General features: G+C 40.2%; 2 protein-coding genes across 4 annotated transcripts; one reads left to right on the top strand and one right to left on the bottom strand.

Annotated features, from left to right (window-relative positions):
- Positions 1–50: 50 nt before the first annotated feature.
- tmem14ca (transmembrane protein 14Ca) lies at positions 51–2926 on the bottom strand. 2 transcript variants are annotated; one of them, XM_041814480.1, is made up of 6 exons: positions 2814–2926; positions 2399–2444; positions 2220–2304; positions 1368–1469; positions 1189–1276; positions 51–258 (listed from the first exon to the last, which is right to left on the bottom strand). In XM_041814480.1, the coding sequence occupies exons 1-6, from the start codon at positions 2909–2911 to the stop codon at positions 201–203; spliced, it is 477 nt and encodes a 158-aa protein (XP_041670414.1). In that variant the 5' UTR covers positions 2912–2926; the 3' UTR covers positions 51–200. The 2 variants fall into 2 exon arrangements, with proteins under 2 accessions (XP_041670414.1, XP_041670415.1); XM_041814481.1 differs by lacking the exon at positions 2399–2444 and having other exon boundaries at positions 2814–2878.
- A 6211-nt stretch (positions 2927–9137) lies between these two features.
- Positions 9138–23287, top strand: tfap2a (transcription factor AP-2 alpha). 2 transcript variants are annotated; one of them, XM_041813729.1, is made up of 7 exons: positions 9138–9234; positions 13380–13799; positions 14906–14957; positions 16969–17194; positions 18305–18423; positions 20048–20189; positions 21719–23287. In XM_041813729.1, exons 1-7 carry the CDS (start codon positions 9202–9204, stop codon positions 22005–22007), a joined length of 1281 nt encoding a protein of 426 aa, XP_041669663.1. In that variant the 5' UTR covers positions 9138–9201; the 3' UTR covers positions 22008–23287. The 2 variants fall into 2 exon arrangements, with proteins under 2 accessions (XP_041669663.1, XP_041669664.1); XM_041813730.1 differs by lacking the exon at positions 9138–9234 and adding an exon at positions 12302–12921.
- The last annotated feature ends 223 nt before the right edge of the window (positions 23288–23510 follow it).

Below are 23510 nucleotides of genomic sequence, written 5' to 3'. Positions count from 1 at the left end.
ATAAAAATGTGCATAACGTATTTGTTGAAAAAACACAGACATCCATCATTATTATACAAGCATGATATAATCTTTTATCTTTAAATATACACTGTTGTATTTATTTTTCTACAAAATAAAACTAATGATCAACAGTAAATGACAAACACAGACATGCTGCCCCACTGACAGAGGAAGAACAGGTCACTCTCCTTGCTCCATCAGGACTCCTGGGGTTTCTGAAGCAGGGCCAGGCTCAGCTTTCCCACCATCAAGAGACTGGAAACAAAATACAAGCTTTAGACTGGAAAAAAATGGTGTTCCGCACAGATGCATGTATTGGTGTTTGCTAAAATTACTGTCATTCTTGCGACCTTATAAAACTATTAAAATTAGGGATCAACCTATAACCTGGCAGATTATTGGTGCCAATATTTTGTAATTTGCATTACACCATAAGGACAAAAGAACACTCCAAGCAGCTCTGAGAAAAGGTTACTGAAAATAATAAGTCACGGATGGATACAAAAAAAATGTCCAAGGTACTGAACATCCCCCAGAGTTCAGTTAAACTGATCATAAAAAAATGTAGGGACTATGGCACATGCATAAATCTGCCTAGATCAGGCCATCCTCACAAACTGAGTGACTGTGCAAAAAGGAGACTAGTGAGTGGCTACCAAGACACCTATGACTACTCTGAGTTGCTATGTTTGGCGGACAACAAACACTGCACACCACCACAAACACACCATCCCCACTGTGAAGCACTGTGGTGACAGTATCATGCTGTGGGGATGCTTCTCAGCAGCCAGCCCTAGAAGGCTTGTAAAGGTAGAGGGTAAAATGAATGTGGCATGAATACAGGAAGTTCCTGGAGGGCAATCTTGCTCAATCTGCAAGAGAACTATGGTGTGGGAGAAGATTTATTTTCCAACAAGACGATGACCCAGAGGACGCAGCAAAAGCTACACAGAAATGGTTTGCAGCATCCCGATGTGCAAGCCTGACTGAGACCTATCCACATAGACTCAGTGTTGTTATTGCAACCAAAGGTGCATCCACTAAATACTGATTTGAAGGGGGTGAATATCTATGCAGTCATTTATTTTACATGACATATTTTTATTTAACTGTTATTACTTTGGAGAACTCTGTTTTCCCTTTATCTGGAATATGTAACTACTGTCATGTAAAGGAGATCAATACCTTGCTGCAGCCATCAGGCCAGCTGGCATAAACTTCCTCGATCCATAGAATCTCTTTCCCATGATTGCAGACAGAGTTCCTGAAGTACCTGAGAGATGCAAGTGTAAAATATCATTCAGTGATGAGTACTAAGTGTGAAACTCTCCATCCAAATACTGCGTTTTTTTGAGTATACTAACCAAGAGACACCCAAATATTATTGGGATCATTGGAGATTTGGTAGGCACCGAAACCTGCGAGACCACCAAAGAGAAGACCAGCAGCAAGGGAGGGAACACTGCCTAAAAAGAGAAGCAATTATTAATTGCATAGTATGTGGATATTTAACTTGTTGGATAGAGTTCCAAGTTTTCACATTATTTTGGGGAGGTTAGGAAAGAATTTTGGATCTACTTTGGATTAAGAAAGGACACGAGACAAACTCAGGTACTGGGTAAAACATGAAGAACAGAAGAATGAAAATAAATAAATAAATAAATAACAATGTGAAATCTGAAAAATATGGGTCTTTATAGCTCATTTTTAGCCTGCCTTCTTCAAAGAATAAAGTTATCTTGAACATCTTTTGTCAAGTTTCTAGACTTCTTACAAAAGTAAAGAAATTAATGTTTCAGATATTATTTCTTTGCTGTAACAATTCTTCTTGGCAATAAAGATAATACAATTGGAAAGTCTGTTTATTTCCTTTAAAAGAGTGCCACATTTGTAAGGAACAAGCATTTGTGGGATGAGCAGAGGATCAGCAGAGCTGAGTATGTAGGTTGCACACATGAAAAATTTGCTCAATCTTCTCTGCCAATAACAAACAGCTTATTCTGTCATTGGCTGAGACATACTGGCAATTTAACAATATATTCATTTAACAAACATGGCTCTTTTTATGCCAAATTTATTCCTTAGTCTGTAACAATAACACAGTTGTTAAGAATGGAGCACAGAGACACAATAAATGTCCCATTATCCTTGAATTTACCCTCTCACTGTTAAGGTTGTTTCCGAGTTTCAGATCCTAACTTTACTGAAAAACATACGTGCTTTGGCATAACCAACGGCTCCTCCAGAAGCGATTAGGGCTGCGTATCCATAACCAACCCAGTCCACAGTCATGTTGGAAACCTGTCAGGGCCACAGTCAGTTAGTTTACAAATTCAATGTACATGCTAAATATTTAACAATAGGACTTTCTTTTTTAAACCCCAGTATCACTTACAATTGCAAAAATATCGAAAGAACTGCCTGAGTCCTGCAACACAGAGCTATTGAAGAGAACAAGCTGAGGTAACAGAAAATATAACAACATGCTAGCATACGTTAACGTTTCTCAGCCGTTATACCGCAGAGCTCGTCTGTTTCAGTGTGAAATCATTACATGGTGGCCCCATTGATGGGTGTGACAGTGTCTGCTTTATTAGATAAGAGTTACTCGTGTCACTCAGGAGCTTAAGCATGACTTCCAGTACAAACTAGCATCACTGTCAACAACACCTTAGCAGGATATTGCTGAGAGCATGTAGCCGTCAGTCACTGTTTTTGAAGGGCACGTGCGCCACTGTCATCTTAAGAAATGTAAAACTGTTGAAGAATATTAAATAAAAACCATCTGAAACGAAAATTTAGCATACAACCTTGTTTCTTCACTTCGTCCTCTGTCACAACCAAAGCAGCCTCTGTGTCCCACCGGACGTCTTTTATTGAAACACGGAAACGTCACGGAGAGGCTCATGGGAAATGTAGTCAAAGGTTGTTTACAAGTGGTTTAGGCGTTCAAGTTCGATTTTTTAAAGTAATGACTAGAAAAATACACATTTTTCAAAATATTGATGATATTCAAGATAAGATACATGACTGTGTTTTATAAATTGTGTTTTCTGACCCTTTTTTTGACTCTTTTCAGAACAGTAATTCACAACCTTTTTCATTTGAGGGCTCTTAACTAAAACTAGCTGACTAAATAGCTTAACTAAAACTAAAATGTAAAAATTCTTTTAGTTAACTGAAACAAAACAAAATAAAAAAAGCTAAGCTTTACAAAAAAACTTAAACTAACTAAAACTTAACTCTGTTAAATTAAAAATAACCAAAATAATTAAGATTAGGGACTAAATGCCCTTACCATCATATTGACTGACACTCAAGCCTGGGAGGCTTAAAATGATTGATGAAGCTGGTTAATTTTAGGTCTTTGGTTGTATTTCAATTTTTAATTTCGATTTTTAAATTAGAAGGAAAAAGTGAAGATTAGCCTGTCTGTGTTTTTAAAAATTGTATGTTTACTTTTTCTGATCCTTTTGGGTCGAGTATCCCTTTTTGCTCAACATTGCTCTAAAGCTCTAATTAAAACTTAACTGAAGCATTTTTGCAAAATAAAAACTTAATTAAACAAAGAAATCAGCAGTAAAAACTAAAATAAAATTTAAATCAAGGAGAATAAACTGTATAACAATAAAAACTAATAAAATATCCAAAACGATTATATCCATGTCCCCAAGGACCCATAAGAAAAAAGGATATACAGTATTTCTGTGAAAAATTGCTTAAATCCAAATGAAAATAGCCTCCCACACAGGTGTCTTTACCAAAAGTTCTTTAAATAAATTATTGTTTATAAATTATTATATGTTTTATCATGATTTTACGTACTAGGAATTACTCTAATTTATAACTGTATTTTTTTTCCTGCCTCAAAGCATCCCCACAGCATGATGCTGCCGCCACCGTGCTTCACATTGGGGATGGTGTGCTTGTGGTGATGTGCAGTGTTTGTCTGGGGAAACAGTGTGTCTTGTCTGATGGCCAAAAAGCACCATTTTGGTCTCAATGAACTTTCTTGCACTTGGCCATGGAGTCTCCTTCAAGCCAAACTCTAGCTGAGATTTTAAAATAGCTTTCTTCTTTCTCTTTGCCGCTCTTCCATAAATCTTTGACTGGTGGGTAACCAGAGCAACAGTTGTTGTAAGCAGAGTCTCTCCCATCTCAGCTGCTGAAGCTTGTCACTCCCTCAGAGTAGTCATAGGCGTCTTGGTAGTCTCTCTCACTAGTCTCTTTCTTGCACACTCAGTTTGTGAAGACGGCCTGATCTCGTCCGATTTACACGTGCCACATTCCATCCATTTCTCGCTGATGGATTTAACTGAACTCTGGGGGATGTTCAGTGCCTTGTTTGTTTGTTTCTTGTATCCATCCTATGACTTAAACTTTTCAATAATGTTTTCTCTGAGTTGCTTGGAGTGTTCTTTGGTCACACAGGTGTATTTAATCACAATCACTGAGACACATTCACTGCACTCAGGTGATCAACATTTCACTAATTGTGGGATTACTAGCACCAACTGGCTGGACCTCTGTTGAATAAGGTTGGTCACTTTGAAGAAGGTGAATATTTATTCAATCACTTATTTTACATTACATATTTTTGTTTAATTTACATAACTTTGTGGAAATCAGTTTTCACTTTGACATTAAAGAGGTTTGTGGAGATTTTTTTTGTCATAAAAGCCAAATGATTATTGACCAAGACTGGTTTATATAATCAGGTAAAGGGTTAAACCTTTTTTGTCTGTATATTTCTATTCTTTCAGTCCTTATTTGCATTTCACCTGCTTTTTTCATATTTTGGACACTTTTAATCATTTTTTTTTTCTACTTTTAGCCAATTTTGCCACTTTTATCCAATTTTGCCAGTTTCTCCTCTTTTCCATTCTGCTTTTTGCTATTTGCATTTTTTCCCCAATTCTGGTCATTTTTTACCACGTTTAACCTGCCTTTTTAAATGATACTTTTTTCCCATTTTTCCCACCTTTTTGCTGCTTTTGCCTATTTTAGTCACTTTTCACTAAGGTTTGCTATGTATTTGCTGCTTTTTGACCATTTTTGCCACATTTAACTCATTTTTTTACTTCTCACCCATTTCTGCCACTTTTCTGCCCTTTTTTTGCTACTTTTTTCTCAATTTTTTGCCACTTATCGACCACTAGGATTGTGGCTCTTGCAAAGGTATATTTCAACAATTTGGTTCTCTGGTTGAGCAAGGATGAGTAACATTGCTCAAGGTCTGGGGGCCAAATCCAGCCCATGGAACAGTTACATCTGGCCCGCAAGATGGTCATATTTCTGTTATAACTGGCCCATCATCCTTGATGATTTAAGATATCCTTGTTAAGTTACAAAATCTGAAAAAGTAAGGAGTAAAAATATTTAGTTAAGAAGTCAGGAATGTGGATAAAGAAATTAATTTGTGTTTTAATTTCACATTTTCAATTTAGCATCTCACAATTAGGACACAAACTTGGGATTTTGAATTTTAATTTCATACTTTGAGCATTTCAACACATACTTTTGACTTCTCATATACTATTTAGAGCTTTAAGATTCATAATACTAATTTTTAAGCGATATTTTGACCTTTTAAACTAATTATTTTGTATTTTACCTCACATTTTCAACTCCAAACTTTGACTTCATAATCCCATAGTTTGACCTTTTGGATCATATTTTAATTTCGTGATTACACATTTTATTTCATATTTTGACCTTTTAAACTCAGGATTTTGACTTTCTTTCTAATATATTTGCCAATAAAAAGCATTATTTTTCAATTTCAATTTCATGTTTGACCTTTTTGAACTAATAAATGTACTTTTCTCAGATTATGAGCATTTAAACTTATCTTTTTAACTTTTTGTCAAAATCAATTATCATCAATGCAAGTTTTTTTTTTTCATATTTTATTACCGGTGAAACAAGGTTGACAGTTTCTGGTTAAAAGGGTGACCCTGTTAGGCCCTCAGGTTAGTCCTGAATCCAGAATCCAGCCCCTGCTGTGATTGAGTTTGACATCCCTGCTCTACAGGCACCACAAGAACACTGTTGACTGCCCTGTTTGATTTTATACCAAACGACCACAAGATGGCGCTCCAGGATTAGAATAAATTATGTTACAGACCACTGAAATCCCAAAAGCGTCGCAGAACTACTTTTCATGATAGGTAAGATATTTTTGCTGTAGATCCTTGGCCAAACACCAACACATCTCCTTCCACTGCTCCAGAATATGTGTTTAGATGTTGGGGCCCTATTAACTGATCATTGAGACACATTCTGTTATTTGGGTGTGATACATTTCATGAAGAAATTTAGATGATCATAGTTATGAATGATTGAAAAAAGCCCAAACGGTGTTGCCTGAAAGTATCTTACAGTCAAGTAGGCAGATAAATAACTCTGATACTTCCTTGTATATTGACCAATGGGCTTCCTTCATGTCTCAATAATCGGCGCACGCTCTTAACGACCATCTTCTACTTTACTGACATAGATCTACCAATTTATCTGACTGGAATACACGCTGCACACACATTCTCATTTGGTTTCAATTACCTTCAATATTGTCTCAAATCCACCAGCGGCGCGTCCTTGCTCCTCTATGGCAGCAGGGTGGCGCTGCAGCTCCATTTATCATCCATGGGGGGAAGAAGCGTTTCATACAATGGGCCTGAGACCGTCAGCTGTAGTTACAGGACACAAAATCTATAACTGTTAGAAAGCAACGCAGGACCTTCTTTACAATCACTACAGGTGACGTGTCCTTTACGCACGGAAAAATGGAGCAAATTAGCAGACTGAAACCACCACTGCACAAATGCAACTCAACTTTTACATCAGTGCAGGACCCAGATGAGTCCACTCAGAGATCAATATTACTGAACAATAAGGGAATACACCTCCCTGACTATTTATAACACGCTCGGTGAGGAGACTGATGCGTAATTACACACGGAGATTTGCTTGAGACTTTGCAGGTTTTGAAAAGTGGCACGTTCAACCCAAACCCCCTCATCGACCCCCCAAAACACACAAAGTAGTCAAACTTTATTAACAAAGAACATTTTTACACAGGTAATATCCAATCAACCTTACAGCCAAGCAGTCTGTCTTTATATAGGGCCAATTCATAATAAATGTTTTTTCCTATACAAAAATAGCAGCTCCAGGACAGGACTTTGCTTTTTATTCACAAAGACACAATATAAATCATTTAAGGACATTAGATATTACTGGTATGATATCAATTTTGGCAGATAATTGACCAGAAAGTGAATTTTTGGCATTTTTGCCAGTATCTACAGCAGATATGTGGGTCTAAAATTTCGGCAGGATTTACAAATTTACTATAAGGCTTCATCTTATAAGGTGAATTATGAAGTGTGTGGAGTTAAAGCAGAAATATATGAGTATAAATATCAGGATAAGAATTAACATAGCAAAAAATATCATCACACACTAAAGAAAACAAATTCAGAAAAAATATAATAATAATAATAATAATAATAATAATAATAATAATAATAATAATTGTACTCAGGTGTCATTTGTGCAGATATAAATGGCTGTTCAAAGTGCCTGAGGTGCAGCCGTTGCCTGCGCCTATTAAACCCAGCTCGCAGTTTTAAGGAGCTGAATGTTGCCGCAGGCCCGCACAGCTCTGGTGGAAGTGGTTGAAACCGAGCCCTAGACAAACAGGCTGGATATTCAAAAGGGACCCCGCTCTTTAACCCACTCTCAGACAGCTCTGCTTTAAAACTTCTACTCCTCCCTTAGTGCGCAGAGCCCCAAACAATATTTCTGATCCCCCCCCCCCCCTCCTCAACCTCCCTCTCTTTTGTCCAGTCCTGCTAAGGTTTATATCGCTGCAGGTATTGTGTGCGCAGTTAAAATGTGTTCGCCTTTGAAGTCAAACATGAAGGCTTGTTTTAAATATTAACACCACAAAGGAATCTATAGATTTTCTCTGGAATCCACCAAAAAACCCCAACATTTTTACAGGAGAAAAAAAAAAAAAAAACGCACAATAAAAAGTATTTTTCAGCATGTTTTTGGTCACTGCATGCATTGACTGTTTTTAATGTGAGTGTTTGATGTGAGAAAACATCCATGCAGCTGTGTGCCAGCGAGGTGCAGCGCACTGTGCGTCCCATCTGCAGCCTGTGTGCGCCGTCAGGAACTTGAAAGAGGAGAAAGGGGGTTTTGGACTTAAGCTTTCACCATTATCACCTATGTGAGCGCACGTGTTGCTCTCTTCTCTATGTGTGTGTGTGTGTGTGTGTGTGTGCGTGTGAAAGACAGACAGAGGGGGAGCTCATTCGCTCATGGCCGGAGGGGTCTACATAAGTATGTATTAGAAATAAACAGTGGATAAATAAATAATGAGGCTCACAATAGCAGGGTAGCGTTCTGTGTGAAAGTAATGATGTTGGCAGTTAACCTTCAAGTTTTTAACTCGATACAGTTGCACTGGTGATGAGAAATTGTGTTTTTTGGCACCTTGGAAAGAAAGGAGAAAGGTTCAATTACGCACAGAACACTTATGTCATTTTAACTTTAACATAATTTAAAAGAAACAATTAATTCACCATAATTTCTGCTCTTCTCACCCTCTTTCCTTTAAGCTTCAGCTTTTGCTCTATTGAGTCATCTTTATTTATTTCCCCTGGAACAAGGATTAAAACTCCATCATATTCACCTGCTTTTGACGCACGTAATGCATTTATTCTCTTTTCTTATAAAAAAATAACAGTTGATTTCAGATGCCCTGGTGTAAAAAAGTTAAATATATGGCACCTTTTAAAGCACATTTCTCCTGGATTTCAGTATGTGAAATCACTGGCTGTGATTGCGCATCTTCCTCGAATTATTAGTGTGTGGATTTTTCCCGCAATCAACATTTTTATGACGATCAAAGATGCCACGCTCTGACAGCTCAGGCCTACACAGCACCCACACAAAAAGGCTTTCCCATTTTACTCAGGTAGTCTCTCCTTTCTCGCCCACACCCGTCACACTGCGCATGCGTCACCAGGTGGCCCCGCACCGTTTTTATCGCCAGGTGAGTCGATCCGAACCAGGTAAAAAGTGAAAGGTTTACCCTGGGACTCGAAGGCTCAATGATATAGACATCGGCACCGGATCGACCGAGAAGAAAAAAAAAAATCCTCCAAAGGCAGCGGAAGACAAAGAATGTCAATTATGGGCAAAATGGGGGAATGGCAGGTATGTAAGTGCTTACTTTAAGACAAAGAGACGGAGGTGGAAATCAGTGGAAAGTGTCAAAGTGTCGACTTGTTGTTGGATGAGGCTGCGCAAAAAGCGCAGAATGTTTTGGTAAAGGAGGTGCTGGAGAGCTGGTGTTCTGTTCTTTTATCTGTGAGGAGATCATACAACAAAGTTTGATTTGAAGTTTGTTTGCGCTTCCATGTCAAACTGCTCATCTCTTTGTTTTGCCTTGAAAAGCCGAGGACGATGATCGCATGTTGGTGTTGAGTGTAAGGACGCGTTTTACATCCACAGATGTGTTTGAGGACAAATAGGAAATATGTCGAAGCAGGCACGACATGACATGATTTTGTCAAAAGGAGAACTCTGAAGAAACTCGACCTTTACTCTAAATTACGCCGTGCGTATCTGTGCGTAAAATACATATGGAACTTGCTCTTTTAAAATTAGATCCCATGTTTTAAAGTTAGTTCCCTTGTTGGCAGATTTTCTTCACTTCACTGAAATCTTGCCCTTGTTTTCCTGAAGATTCTCAGTGAAACAAAAACACTCCTCTCTCTCTTTAAAACCTCAGCCAACCTGGCCTGACCAGCAGAAAGACACTCGCCTGCATAGCTGTCATTGTCAGCCAGTTTCATCTCCCCCTTCTCATTAATAACAACTGCTTCTTTAAAAAGGGAACTCCACCAAAAATGGTAATCCAGGTTTTAAAGCACAGGGGCCAACGCCTTGCAGAGCTGGCGACCTGTCTGCTGACCCACGACCTGCTGAGGTGAGGGCTCGGCCGGCGACAGGGCAGAGCCAGGCTCTCCCTGCAGCTCATTCAAATGAAACAAGGCCATGTTGTTGTGTTAATTATTTACATCCCCCCCTCTCCAAAGCCTGCGCCCTTACAGGTAGTCAGTGGACCTGTAGAGCCGCTCCGAATGGCTCACCTTTTTAACATAACACTTAGAGAATAGCCTCTCAAGGTCTTCACTCTCAATGGGATTAAAATAACAGTTTTAGAGTTAAAAAAAAATCAAGGCTGGCAACAAAGTGTGTGACAGGGTTGTATTTGCATAGGCATGCTGCGCTCATGTCATTCTTGGCAAAACTAAGACGCATAAAGCACCAAATCAGTGCCAAAAAAGTTGCCAAAAATTTGCATTTTAGTGATAAAGGTGTCATTATGTCATGCCTGTGATTTTAGATCTCCATTAAGAGATGCCAAACTCCACTAGAAACCATCCCAGGTGCATGCAGGTCCCCATGCATGACTACAACCCCCCCTCTCCAAACATGCACCTCACTGAACAGTAGAAATAATAAGCGCGTGTAGTGTCTGTCTGCTTTAGTTTTTACCTGTGCGCTGTCCATTGGTGTTGTGTGAGCAGATGGGGGGGAATCAAACGGCTGTTGATATGCTAATGAGGCCCTGTGCCAGTGTTATTACAGAGCTGCTCCAGCCCTTCACTTCCACCATTAGAGGGAGACCTCAGAGCGCAAGACAGACAGCAGCCCACAGCTTCAATAAAAGTAGTTTTTCTGAGCGGGGAGCACAATTCACTGAGTGAAAACAAGACTATAAGGCGATACCTAAACTCAATATCCACCTCTGCAACCCATGAAAATGCTTTGGAAATTAACTGATAACATTAAATATGAAGATTGCGAGGTAAGGGGCTCCTTTATGGTATGTTTAATTTTATTTAAGTAATTTTTAAATTATCCACAATTATTATTTTGGGCATGTGTTGCACTGCTATGATCCATATATGCCATTATTTTGACACATGGTGTGGAAAACAATTAATCCAGTGGAAGTGTAAATATATGGATAGCTTTGATTTATTTTTACATGTGGCTGTTTTTTATTTGTGTATTTTTTAGACAAAAAAAAATAGGCGAACATTAGGAAATATATGTATTAAAATTTACTGAAATGTTCCTTTTTTAATTTTTGCTTCATGCGTAAAAGTTGTCATCCATACTAGGATTTATTTTGACAGTCGTTGCATGCCACACATTTAATTCCATGTCTTTATTTAAAGCTATATTGCAAAAAAATATTTTTTGAAAAATATTTTCTATATTAAGAATAAAAATGATAATTATATAGACTTACCAGTCATGCAATTAAAATTAAATACAGGAGTCTTACGCGCTAACACAGCCTGCTTTATTCCTGCTAAAATGCCATGGACACTTTTAATATCGCTGCAACTTGAGCTGTTAGATTTCGCGTGTGTGCATGTATGTGTGAAGTGCATACACTGAGTGATTGTTGTTATGGGCATAGACAAAGTTTGGCACTAATATCAGGGACTTGTTTAGGAGTGGAGGAGCCTGTCGGACGTGTTTTTCGCCCGCGTCCTGGGAGGATAGGGACGGCCGGGAGCAGGAAAACAAAAGCTGGCCACCTCCGCGCTCATGTCGTTCTCATTGTTTTAATTTACAAGCAAATGTTTACTCGCTGGTATCGATGCAATAAATTAAAATTTGCCATCGAAATCCGTTCACAGCGTGTTGTTTCGTAATTTGAAAAAAAAAAAAAATATGCGCGAGCAGGAAAGGGAGTGGAGCTCTGTGAGCCGCGCGTAAAAGTTAGAGCGCTTAGATCCGCGCGGCCCTATCTTACACTGGGAGTTTATTTTTCTCCGATTTTTACTGATCTGATTAAAAGTTAGTAAGGTTTGGGAGTCGAGGAGGAATCGGTGGATTAATTCGGCGCTGACAGAGGAGAGAAAGGAGCCCCATGGAGGAGAGCTCGCTGTCGGAGTCTGAGGTGGAAAACAAAGGGAAGAGAGGTAGAAATGAGCCCATAGCGTCGTCTGCTGGATTTTCACCCAGTTCAGAGGTGCACATTGTTTCCTTCCACGGCTTCTCCTGCTTCTTCTTCTCCAATCGGTTGTCCACCTTCCTTCATTCCTATGTCTTTCTTTCACTTTTGGCCCTGGGACCCTTTTAAAATGCCCCCCCCCCCCCCCCCTCCCTCTCTCTCTGATTCGTCAGACGGGAGTGAATGTCCCTCTTTTTGTCTCTCTCTCTCTCCACTCCCTCCACAGTCTTTCACTCCCTCCTTCTCTCTCACTCCCTCTCTCTCCCCATCTCTGATTAGATATACTGATTCCTCCTTTCAATGGACGTCATTTGAGCGCAGACTCCTGCCTTGAGTTGCGTCCTCCGCTTCACGCCCGATTTCCGACCATTCTTTCCTTATTATTAAGTATTCCTGTAATATTAATAGTCATGAATGCGCTCTATTAGGAGTCCAAGAGGGAGACGAAGAAGAAGCGGCTCTTCTGCTAATATGAGCTCAGGCGAAGGGACGGCAGCACTGTGATAGAAGCCAGGAGAGCAGGGAGAAAAAGAGGGGAAACTTTTCCACCACAATCCTCCAGCAACGCCGAATATCTGCATTTTTAGCCCCAAATGAAGGGCAGCGGGGATCTAAGCATTTATTTCTGATGGATTATCGTCCAGCTGCTGTGGCACATATCTGAGCGCCGGGGCCAGCGTGATCTAACAGGAGAAAAGAAGTCTTTTTTTTTTTCTGGGGGCTCATTTTTTTGGGGTTGTTTTGCTGGTTAATTCCCATCGCTCACCCCCGAAAAGTCAAAGTGATCTTTTCGAACTGTTTGCTTTTCTCTTGAATCGCATCAAAATACCTTTCAGATGTTAGTGCACAGTTTTTCCGCGATGGTAAGTTGCTGGAGCCTTAGCGTGTCAGAACAATCGAATTTGTTGTGTTTCAGAATTTAATTGAATCCATTTTCTATCGCTGAATAATGTTTGGTAAAGCTTGCAGGCTTAAAAAGTGTGAGAAAATGCTCAAATTATGTTTTGCTCGGTTACGTATTTGAGGGTATTTCCACCTCGGAGTTAAATGTTTTATTTTATTAACACTTTAAACCCCTTTGGTTTGATTTATGATTTATTTTTTTATTTTTACGCACAAGACGAAAGTGCGTTTTATTGTTGGCTTTCCTGTTTTAAAATAAAAAAAGAATAATTTAATTTTCGACACATGCTGTTATTGCTGCGTACTCAGGCCATGTTTGAAAAAGCCCGCAGAGCATTCTGATAAAAAAAGATTGAAATCACGCACAGGAATTTCTGATATCCATGTCCTCACACTTCTTTCCAATCTTCCCCTCCAGGACCGTCACGACGGCACCAGCAACGGGACAGCGAGGCTACCTCAGCTGGGCGGCGTGGGCCAGAGTCCCTACACGAGCGCCCCTCCGCTTTCTCACACGCCCAACTCGGACTTCCAGCCCCCGTACTTCCCCCCACCCTACCAGCCCATCTACCCGCAGTCTCAGGACCCTTACTCGCACGTCAACGACCCGTACTCCCTCAACTCTCTGCACGCCCAGCCACAGCCGCAGCACCCGGGCTGGCCAGGCCAGAGGCAGAGCCAGGACAGCGGCCTGCTGCACCAGCACCGCAGCCTGCCCCACCAGCTGTGCCGGGAGTACCGCAGGGAAGTGCTGCTACCGTCCGGCCACGGCATCGATACGGGACTGTCAGACTCTATCCCAATCCATGGAATACCTCACTCTTTAGAAGACGTTCAGGTGAGGCAGACTTTTACGCATGTGTCTTCTGGGCATACTCCTGTAAAAATACAAATACGTGGGAAGTAAATGGATAAAAATAGGAATATTTCATTGAAAGGCGTTGTGTCCAGCATTATCTTATAAAAAAGATCACACAGAACTAATTAACCAATTTTAATATTGTAAATGATATCAGCAACATCAGTTTCCACTCCTAAATTTAATTCATATCCACATAAACAAAGCCTCGCCATTTTATTGATGTTTTTGGAAGTGTAGTGTTTAATTTTTCCTAATTTAAGATATAAAAAAAAATTTCCTGCTCTTTGGCACGCACTGATTTTATCCTTTTACGCACCATGTTGTATTTATATTCTATTTTTGTCAAGAGAAGCAGCCTTATTCATGATCCTTATTTCAATTTTAAAAATAAACATTTTAATCAGAATGAAAGTTACTGAATTACATCTAATTTAATGGATTTTACAGCTTGTGTATTAAATTAAATAGATTAAAAACAAAGCGCACGCGTTTCCACGTGCGTAATGGCACGTTTTCTGACTTTATTTGCTTTTTAGTTATTGCAAATATAACCCGCGTCTTGCATTTTCAGAAAGAAGTCAACATTAAAGGTTACTGCTTGCACACTAGAGGTCGAATTATGCAATATGTTCAATTAACAGCCACGATCAGTAAAGACGCATGATGAATACGCGCTGAAATTGTCAGTAAGTCCTGTTTTTATTCGGAGTATTCTTCCACTTTTGAATCAGAAACAAACACCAATAATCCTCTAATTAGTTCATAGGCCTGTAATAGGCTGCGCCGCCGTAATTACTATCCAATCTAGATTAGAAGTTTCCTTGTGAGTGGAGCCAATCTGAGGGCAAAATTAGGTCAGGATTATGGGGCGACACAGCAGCGTTATTTAAGTCTGGTTTGGTGTTATGCGCTCATGAAGGGACAATAATAACACAGGTATGGGCCTCGTGAGCATCCACGTTGGCTGATTGTTGCTAATTGTGTCGGGCTTTTGTTTGCGCACATGCATCAAGTATTGCGCAGGGACACAGGCTGATATTCTGAATGCTAAAATTGTCCATTTTTGTGCGTTTGTGTCACAGCCTGTTGAGGATCAAGGAATCCACATTCCCGACCAGACTGTAATTAAAAAAGGTAAGCAATTTCCTCCGAGATATCATGCATGTTCCTGCAAGCTGCACCGCACACACATGCACTAGCACACCATTCACCATTCTGCTCGAGAGAACTCGATGCAATGCGGTAATGCCTGACTGATCCTAATACGCAGTAGCCTATTTTTCATTACATGCTTTCCAAGTGCATCAAACTGGCTGCACCTTTTTTTTTTTTCTCGCTGATGGAATTTACTGTCAGCGTTTCAGAGCAGCGGGGAGATGAGTGGAGCTGCTGGGCTTTGAAGGCCCCGTGGTATTGATGGTCAAAGATACAGGGCCCTTATAGCTGGAGACGATCCTATGCTGGAGAAAGCCAATAGCTGCAATCACACAGCATGGTCAAATTTAAAATGGAAGTTGTAAGCGCAGGATGGAGCAGAGTCTGTCATCTGGAGAGGGCATACTCGGCTAGGAGAATTCACTTACAGCTAAATTGAAGTTTTTTGGATTGCATAGCTTTCATATTTTTATTTGCTGTGAAAATTAAATTGTTATGGAAAAGGGAGGCCTTTCAATGCTCACGTTTAAACCTCTCGTCGCCATTTTCTTTCTTTATTCTGCTTCTAAATCTGTCCTTATCCCTTTATTTCCTTTTTGAGTCTGCCTATCTGCATATCAACATGATAATTGGCTTCTTATATTAGTAATCTCAGGAGTTCGTTTAACTCCTATTGTCTCTATTAGGCTCCCCTGAGCCATTAATGTCACAAGTGATCTATCCAAAGGCGCACAGTCCCCTTTGTCTCCGGTTACTGCACACCAAAACGGTGGAAAGCCCAGTGGTGCTCAGTCCACCCCCCCCTACACTCCACTCCCTCCCCACTCGGTGTGAAATCACACACGGGTAACGGTGTTTTGCTGGATACCAGGATATGTCAAAATTGGTAGACTTTACCAAATCTCTCGGTTGGTGTGGTTTGCTTTGTGCCGGGCGCGTAAACATGCTGCATGAGCGCGCAGATACTGCTGCTGCTGCTTCATATATGTGTCTGCTTTTGGGATAAAGAACAGATATGTTGATGATTTTTTTTCGCTATCGAATCATCCCTAATAGCGCTGGTATTTATGGTTCTATCTGCACACACAAACATTTGTTTTTGCTGCAAAGTAGGGATGCACCGATGGCATTTTTTTCAGACCTAAATATGGCGACACAGTTCTTAGAATTATTTTGAAGGCTGTTTTATTTCCATCAGATATTCTATTCCCTCTTATTGATGTATTGGGACCCCCTTGAAAACAAGATGATTCATCTCAAGGGGCTATCCTGTCAATAAATTAAATTTACAATTTACAATAAATTTACTTATCAGTGAATAGTGCAGTCTGCTCTACTTTAGCCATCCTCATTTGAGTTAAAATATTCCCAAGCTGTAAACATTGCTCCAATTTAGCTCTTACTTAAATTATAAGAGGCTACAGCTTTGCTGTGGAATAATACTGAGCACTGTATTGCCAATTCTGAGACATGAGAGCACACACCAAAGAAAAAACAAAATAAGGCAACATACGAAACGGTTAATCTGCAATGTAATGCTGTTTGTGGTCTTTTTGTTTGTATTTGCAAAACCATGAACATGTGGATTGCTGTTTTTGCTTCTATTGTTCCCTTTTCTCAGCTGAATGTTTGCAGCACTTTGACTCCAAGTAAAATTTCCCCAAGGGGACGATAAAGTGTATCGAATCGTGTTTGATCATATTGTGATGCTTTATAAGTCAAGCTTGGTATTGGAATGGGTGCAGCCCTAATTATTAGCATTATTTCCATGTATAGGCCTCCATTGCTCGCTTTCTCTGCATGTCCTTGCTGCTGAAAGAGTACACATGTGGTGCTAAACTCTAAATCCAGGGCCTAAATCCCCCCTTCTCATTTAGTTAAGGCTCTGCATTGCATGAAATTCACTGAGCACGGTCTCTCTCCCTCTCTGTGCCTCCCCCCGCCCTCCTTCCCCACATCCCTCTCTCTCTCTCTTTCTCTCTGGCTATAGGTCCAGTGTCTTTATCCAAGAACAACAGCATCTCCGCCGTCCCAGTAAATAAAGACGGGCTTTTCGGAGGAGTGGTAAACCCCAACGAGGTTTTCTGCTCGGTTCCGGGTCGCCTGTCCCTTCTCAGCTCCACATCCAAGTACAAGGTGACGGTGGCAGAGGTGCAGAGACGCCTCTCACCGCCCGAGTGCCTCAATGCCTCTCTGCTGGGCGGGGTGCTGAGGAGGTGAGTCAAATAAAAAAAAAAAAAATCTCCTTTCATATCTACCTGTTTAGAGTGTGTGTGTAGAAACTCTCTCACTCCCCTCCAATCCATTCTCTCTCTCTCTCGCTTCTCTGTACCAAGAATAATTAAAATCGACCAACCATGACACCTAGCTCCTGCATTTAAAGCAGGAGAGGTCTGTTAAATTCCATATTAACTTCCCTACTCTCTCCCTCTCTCTCTCTCTCTTTCTCCCCCTCTCCCTCTCTCAAATTAATGTAGGCCTAGTCTGTTTCAAGCCCAGCTCTATAGGCCCAGTGAAGGCATTACACATGAAAACATTGGTCTCTGGTGAACTGTCTTACTGAAGTGCTGCTGCAGACACGCAGCCAGTAATAGTGCTGCCTATTAAGTAGGGCTTTATTTATTCATTTTGTACAGTATTTGTCTGCAGCTGGAGTAGGCTGAGCTCTTTAACTATTATTTATAGCAAGTATGGGGGATGTAGAGCAGGGTGAAGCCAAACAAATTCACTCCAATCAAGTTGGAATTAATAAAAAATGTGGTGGCAACTTCTGCTCCAACTGAGTTCTTAACCAGGTGGAAAACAATGAACCCCTTAGATATTTTACAGAATCTCTTGTATCTTGATTTAAGATTTTTTTTTAGTTCAGTTGCTCATCATTTGCTCTTTTTGCTTGATTGCAATCATTTTGATGTTGCACTGATGATCATAATGGTGTAAAAGGGATCTCTTGGAGGAGATTCTGTGGTTGCATTTTGCAGAAATGACCCAAATGCATGGCAGCTTGTGTTTTGTTTACATGTGCAAAACCGATAAAGACACTTTGATTTAAAAGGAAATAGCTGCACACAGTTTAGACATGTTTATATGGTTATATGATGGGAAAAGCATTAAGATTTTTAAATGAAAGACTTGAAAAATATTGAAGTTGAGCTCATTAAAAAAGCTCAACAAGGCTGCCATTAGTTCCAAATATGCACCATAGGGATACACATTAAAATTCAAAGTTTAAGGAGATAATAATAAAGAATATTTGATATATTATGACACACATGAAGCATTTTTATTGTGAAATTCCAACATTGTGTTTTTGTTTTCCTTCCAAGGGCCAAATCCAAGAATGGGGGCAGATCCTTACGGGAGAAGCTGGATAAAATCGGTTTGAATCTACCTGCAGGCAGACGCAAGGCAGCCAACGTCACCTTGCTGACGTCACTAGTCGAAGGTAAGTCTGCTGCCTTAAATCACGTTCTCACTCTTGTTGCTCCCGCGATATTAGGAGCTTGAAATGTGGGAGTTTTTTTCTCTCTCTCTCTCTCTCTCTCCCTCTCTTTCTTTCTCCGTGTTGGAAATCAGCATATGCGCTCATCCGTGTAATGTGGACCGACTTTGCCTCGCAAGTAATAAAGCATGAAGGATGTACGTGTATGTGTGTGGAGAGAGAGAGAGAGAGAGAGAGAGAGGGAGAAAGAGATAGAATGGTGCTGGTGATTCTCGTGGCGTTGCAGCGTTATTGGCCCCCTCGCTTTCAGGAGCGCACTTGCAGGTCCACGGCTGGCCTAGTTTACGCACTGGATGAATTTGTGTTGAAGTCCAGTTAATTATTGAGTGCTGCTTGTTTATTGGGCGCCGCTGAGCTGCTTCACCTCATGGATGAGAAGTCGATTGATTTATTAACCCTCATGCATTGTTTCAAACATTAATACAGCCTGGCTGTGGCGGCGCAGGCCTGATTTTTAATTCTTTCGTTAATAGCTTCTCATGCTTTGGCTCTCAGTGAAGATTTTCGTTGCATGCAAATGGCATGGAGCTGACCTATTGGGAGCTATATGTTTTGGGTCTATTAACGAATAAATTAGTCATTTATTGTGCGCTTTTACGCGAATGGACAAATCCATTTTGCTCGCAGAGTTGGACCTTATTATTCAGTGCAGTGGTATTTGGTGCGCAGTGGCTTTCCAAAGGTGAAACCCTGAGATGGTTCATTGGTCCTTGTTAATCATTACTGCGGAAGAGAGCCGAATCCAGAGTGCTTGGTGCAGATCTGGTGCTGTGTTGTAATGAGGCCTGGAGAAATGTGGGTAATAAGGAGGTGGTGGCACGTGGTGGGCTCGGATGGGTGAAGGGACACTGAAGTGCTGTCATTGTTTATGATCCGCTCCATTTTATGGAAACGAGTTTACTGGACTTGAGCTTTGATGCTAATTGGCGCATGCGTTCTTCCGGAGCAGAAGCTTATGGGCAGGAAGCCCCGCAGTAAAATCTCAACTGCTTCAGGAAATTAAAACCAAAGGACTTGGGGAGAAGAAAAAAGTCCAGAAAGAGAGAGAAGAGGGGCGAGTTTAGACTCGGACGGAATGAAACCTGAAATTCTCAGAGCTGGAGTCAGGAAACAGAAAGAGAGATTTAGGTATAGCCCTTTAAAATTGCTTCCCCATGCCTGTGTGATCTGCTGGACTTTCAATAATGTGCAGGCATTGGTAATCAATGACATGGTGTTAAGCATGACGCTCCGTCTATATTTCATATCCACTTATTGTTCCTGCTCCATATTTAAGCGTTCTCACGGTATGAAGGGGTGATCCTGACGTGTACTGACAGCCCACAGCGCTGTTTTCTTATTACTATTCCAGGGCTTTTATTTTTGTAATCATCATCATTAGTGCTGTTGATGCACAGGTGCTGTAACCCTGCTGTGTGCACGCGCTGCTCACATCAGATTAATCATGTTTTAGCCCAAGAAGGGAGTGTGAGCTGATCCCAGTTTGATGTAACCATATTTAATAAAGAAAAAACACACTCAGGCTCATTTTCTTCTTCTTCTTTTTTATTTTTTTTTCTCTCTCAAGGCGAAGCAGTCCATCTTGCCAGGGATTTCGGTTATGTGTGTGAGACCGAGTTTCCAGCCAAGGCAGTAGCTGAATATGTAAACCGTCAACACACCGATCCCAACGAACAAGTCCAAAGAAAAAACATGCTATTGGCCACGAAGTAAGTGCAATTATCACATTTCAGTGTGTCACATCAACGAATGCATCCTCTCCCTCTGTCACTGTCTCTCACCCAGACACAAACAAACACACACAAATACTGGAGCACAGATTTTCTCTTCTATTTTCTTGCATTTTTCTGAGTTGTTTGATTTTTCTATCAAAGATAAAAAGTAGTGAACAGATTTTTGTAGTGAAAAGATATTTGATGTGTGCTCATTAAAAGGGTGGCCATCTCTATTCCATATACATATGCATTTTTTTTCCGTATATATGGAAAAAATGCGTGCGTAAAATACACTTTTACGCACGCTTTTCCCACATATCAATCTGCATTTTTGCCCTTTTCCACACTCTGTTTTGTAATAATTAAATCTAATATTGTAAATTGTTACAGTGCAGTCAAAGTGAGCTGTTGTTGTTGTTGGTTGTGTTGCATGCCCTCCCCTCATCCACACGCACAGCGCTGTTGTGTTTGCCTTGTGATTTCAGTGACATTGACACGTAGCTGGGTCTCATCCAGCAGCGCTACCACTGCTGTTGGTTATTTTTACCCTGCGTTTACTGCAACATGGGCATGGCTTATAATAAAAAAGGCATAGAGAGGCAGAAGTCTGCATTTAATATTGATGATGGACCGCTATAATCAAACAGCTGTCAGCTATAACCGCTTATTACAGCCTTCCTGTCTGTTATTAAAATACCAATAGCATGAAATGGAGAGTGAGGATGCGTTACTTCAGTTTTTTTTTATGGCGGAATACAATTTTCTATACATTATAGGGTCTTTTATATAGAGTCAGAGTGTGCTGAAAAATAAATAAGATGTAGGTTACATGGAAATGGAGGGGTCTTTTATCAGGATAAAATGATGGTGTACCATTTGGTTATTGGTTTCATTTTTATTAAAGGGGTTGAAGTTCAAAGCTTACAGTGTAGATAGATAGATAGATAGATAGATAGATAGATAGATAGATAGATAGATTGTATTGATCACTAACTGTGGTGAAACTGTGGTGTTACAAGCAAGCAAAGCAACAGAAGAAGGACACAGTGCTAAGCACTAACTAATGGAGAAACAGATACAAGTTTTCATCCAGTAACTAAGGCCAACAACTCAAAGAAATGTTGGAAAATAGTTTCCTTGCAATTTTTTTTTTAACAAAAGAAACACCACTTCCTTGGATTCATGCTCCTTATTTATACCAGTAGGATATGTATATTTGTATATTTTTAGGCTATTTTAGAATCCATTAGACTGGGCAAAATTATTTCAGTTAACTTAAAAAAAGTCTTAAGTATTTTAAAAAGTTATTCTGAAGAAGGAAAACGCGAGTAAACTCGATCCCTTTCTTTGTTTTGCACATTTTACGCGTTTTTACGCAATTTTACGCACATTAGGAATTCGCACATAAGCACCCCCTGAGTCAAAAAAAAGTCACATTTTTCCACTTTTCTTCGTTTGATTTTTATTTTTGCTGTTGCTGTGATTTTACACCCTGGTCTTTAACACTCCTCTCCACCTTTCAGGCAAGTGTGCAAAGAGTTCACAGACCTCCTGTCCCAGGACCGCTCGCCGCTGGGGAACTCACGGCCGCAGCCCATCCTCGAACCAGGAATCCAGAGCTGTTTGACCCACTTCAGTCTAATCTCGCACGGTTTCGGGACCCCGGCATTGTGCGCGGCCGTCACGGCCCTTCAGAACTATCTGACCGAGGCTATCAAAGCCATGGACAAAATGTACCTCAACAACAACCCCAACAGTCACTCAGATAACGGCACTAAAGGCGGAGACAAAGACGAGAAGCACAGAAAGTGATGTTTCCATCCCACCTTCACGGAGGGGGCCACACCAACCCCGAGGTCCCTTCTTCCACACCGACCCACAGCCCTCCGCCCCCACCCATCCAATATAAATATTATAAATACCTTATAAATACTATTGATAAAGTTAAACGTGCCACTTCCTCATCTTGCGCGGTTTTACATGTTTTCTTTTTACATCCCACTTTGGATTGACGGGAAAACGACGCAAGAATCTTCTTCTTCTCCTTTCAACACGTGAACCATAAGAAATGTTATTTTTAAAAAAAGAAAAAGAAAAAAAGCTGCAGAGGAACAGCTCCAGGGCGAGGAAAAAGGTGTGTTTGCCTCAGCCAGAGGACTTTTTATGTACTCCCCGTGTTTTTTTATGAGCTGCAACAGAATGGACTGAAACCCAGCGAAGCCCTCTATATCTCAATTTAACGATTGTGACAAAAACGAAGCTAAAAGAGGATGAATTCTTATCAGTATTGTGAATAATAAACTTGAAAAACAAAGAGAAATTCCACAGAGCTCCATGTCATGACTTCAGTTGTAGACTCTCTCTCTCTCCACGCGACCAACTTGAACTTTTTGAATTTCAACACGATTCACGGTTATATAAGGGAATCAGTGTTCATGTATGTATATATTTATTTATGTGTAATTTAATGGGAATTGTAAATATGGTGCGTCTGTTGAAACTTCTTTTTTTATTTATCTGGTGCCTCCTGTTTTAGTGGGTTTGAATATTCGGTTAGTTCTTCATGTGATTTTATGGTTCTTAGAAAAAAAAAACAGAAGTTTGGGGTATTTTTTATTTCTCTGGGATATTTCAATTCAGCCCTCTTGTAGCATGTTGAGGCGACATTGAAGCAAGTGAACAAATTGAATAGAAATAAAACTTCCATCTCTCTCTATATATATCATCCTTATTCAGTTTTTTATTTGAGACAGAGCATAAGTGAGACCCTGAGGAGAACTGTTTTTTTTTGTGTTTCTATTTTCGTTTTTATACGAGCTTTTATGTGTTGTGCCAATCAGAATTCACCTCTTGTTCTCTCCTTGAAGCACCATAAAAGCAATAAATGGAATATTGTCTTTTTTTAAATGTTGGAAGACATTCAAAAAACATTTTTTGGGACCATCTGATATCTTGTTCTGTCCGATAATGTCCAAAATTGGAGGCGGTTTTAGCTGTATTGTATAGACATGTGCTGGCAATAGTTCCCATGCCTGTCAATGTATTATAGTCCTTTGTTGCCCAGAAAAAAAATAAATATTTGATACGCTTCATCTCGATTATTATTCATATCTTTTAATTTTTTATTCACTGCTTGACACGCCGGGTGTGTTTTTTTCTTTCTTTCTGTATTTTTTTTCCCATTCTGAACGGCTACAGTAATTGAGTTTAAGTCTCCCCAGACGATTGCTCCTTGCAATAAGCAGCTGAACTCATTGTTTCCCTCAAGTATAATAAAAAAAAAATCTTACTTTAAACTCCCTGGTTCAGAGCACA

This window comes from Cheilinus undulatus, linkage group 19, assembly GCF_018320785.1.
Source record: "Cheilinus undulatus linkage group 19, ASM1832078v1, whole genome shotgun sequence".
NCBI lineage: Eukaryota > Metazoa > Chordata > Actinopteri > Labriformes > Labridae > Cheilinus > Cheilinus undulatus.
Note: the sequence above shows the minus strand (reverse complement) of the source record. Positions and strands in the feature narration are given on the sequence as shown.

Bases quoted from the DNA above. Each gene is read 5' to 3' on its own strand.
- tmem14ca (XM_041814480.1), bottom strand. From the start codon at position 2,911: ATGAGCCTCTCCGTGACGTTTCCGTGTTTCAATAAAAGACGTCCGGTG. The intron at 2,305-2,398 runs GTAAGTGATACT...TGGCCCTGACAG, and splicing joins CTTTCGATATTTTTGCAATT to GTTTCCAACATGACTGTGGA. The intron at 1,470-2,219 runs GTATGTTTTTCA...TTCTCTTTTTAG, and splicing joins CGTTGGTTATGCCAAAGCAC to GCAGTGTTCCCTCCCTTGCT.
- tfap2a (XM_041813729.1), top strand. From the start codon at position 9,202: ATGTCAATTATGGGCAAAATGGGGGAATGGCAG. The intron at 13,800-14,905 runs GTGAGGCAGACT...TTTGTGTCACAG, and splicing joins ACTCTTTAGAAGACGTTCAG to CCTGTTGAGGATCAAGGAAT. The intron at 18,424-20,047 runs GTAAGTCTGCTG...TTCTCTCTCAAG, and splicing joins GCTGACGTCACTAGTCGAAG to GCGAAGCAGTCCATCTTGCC.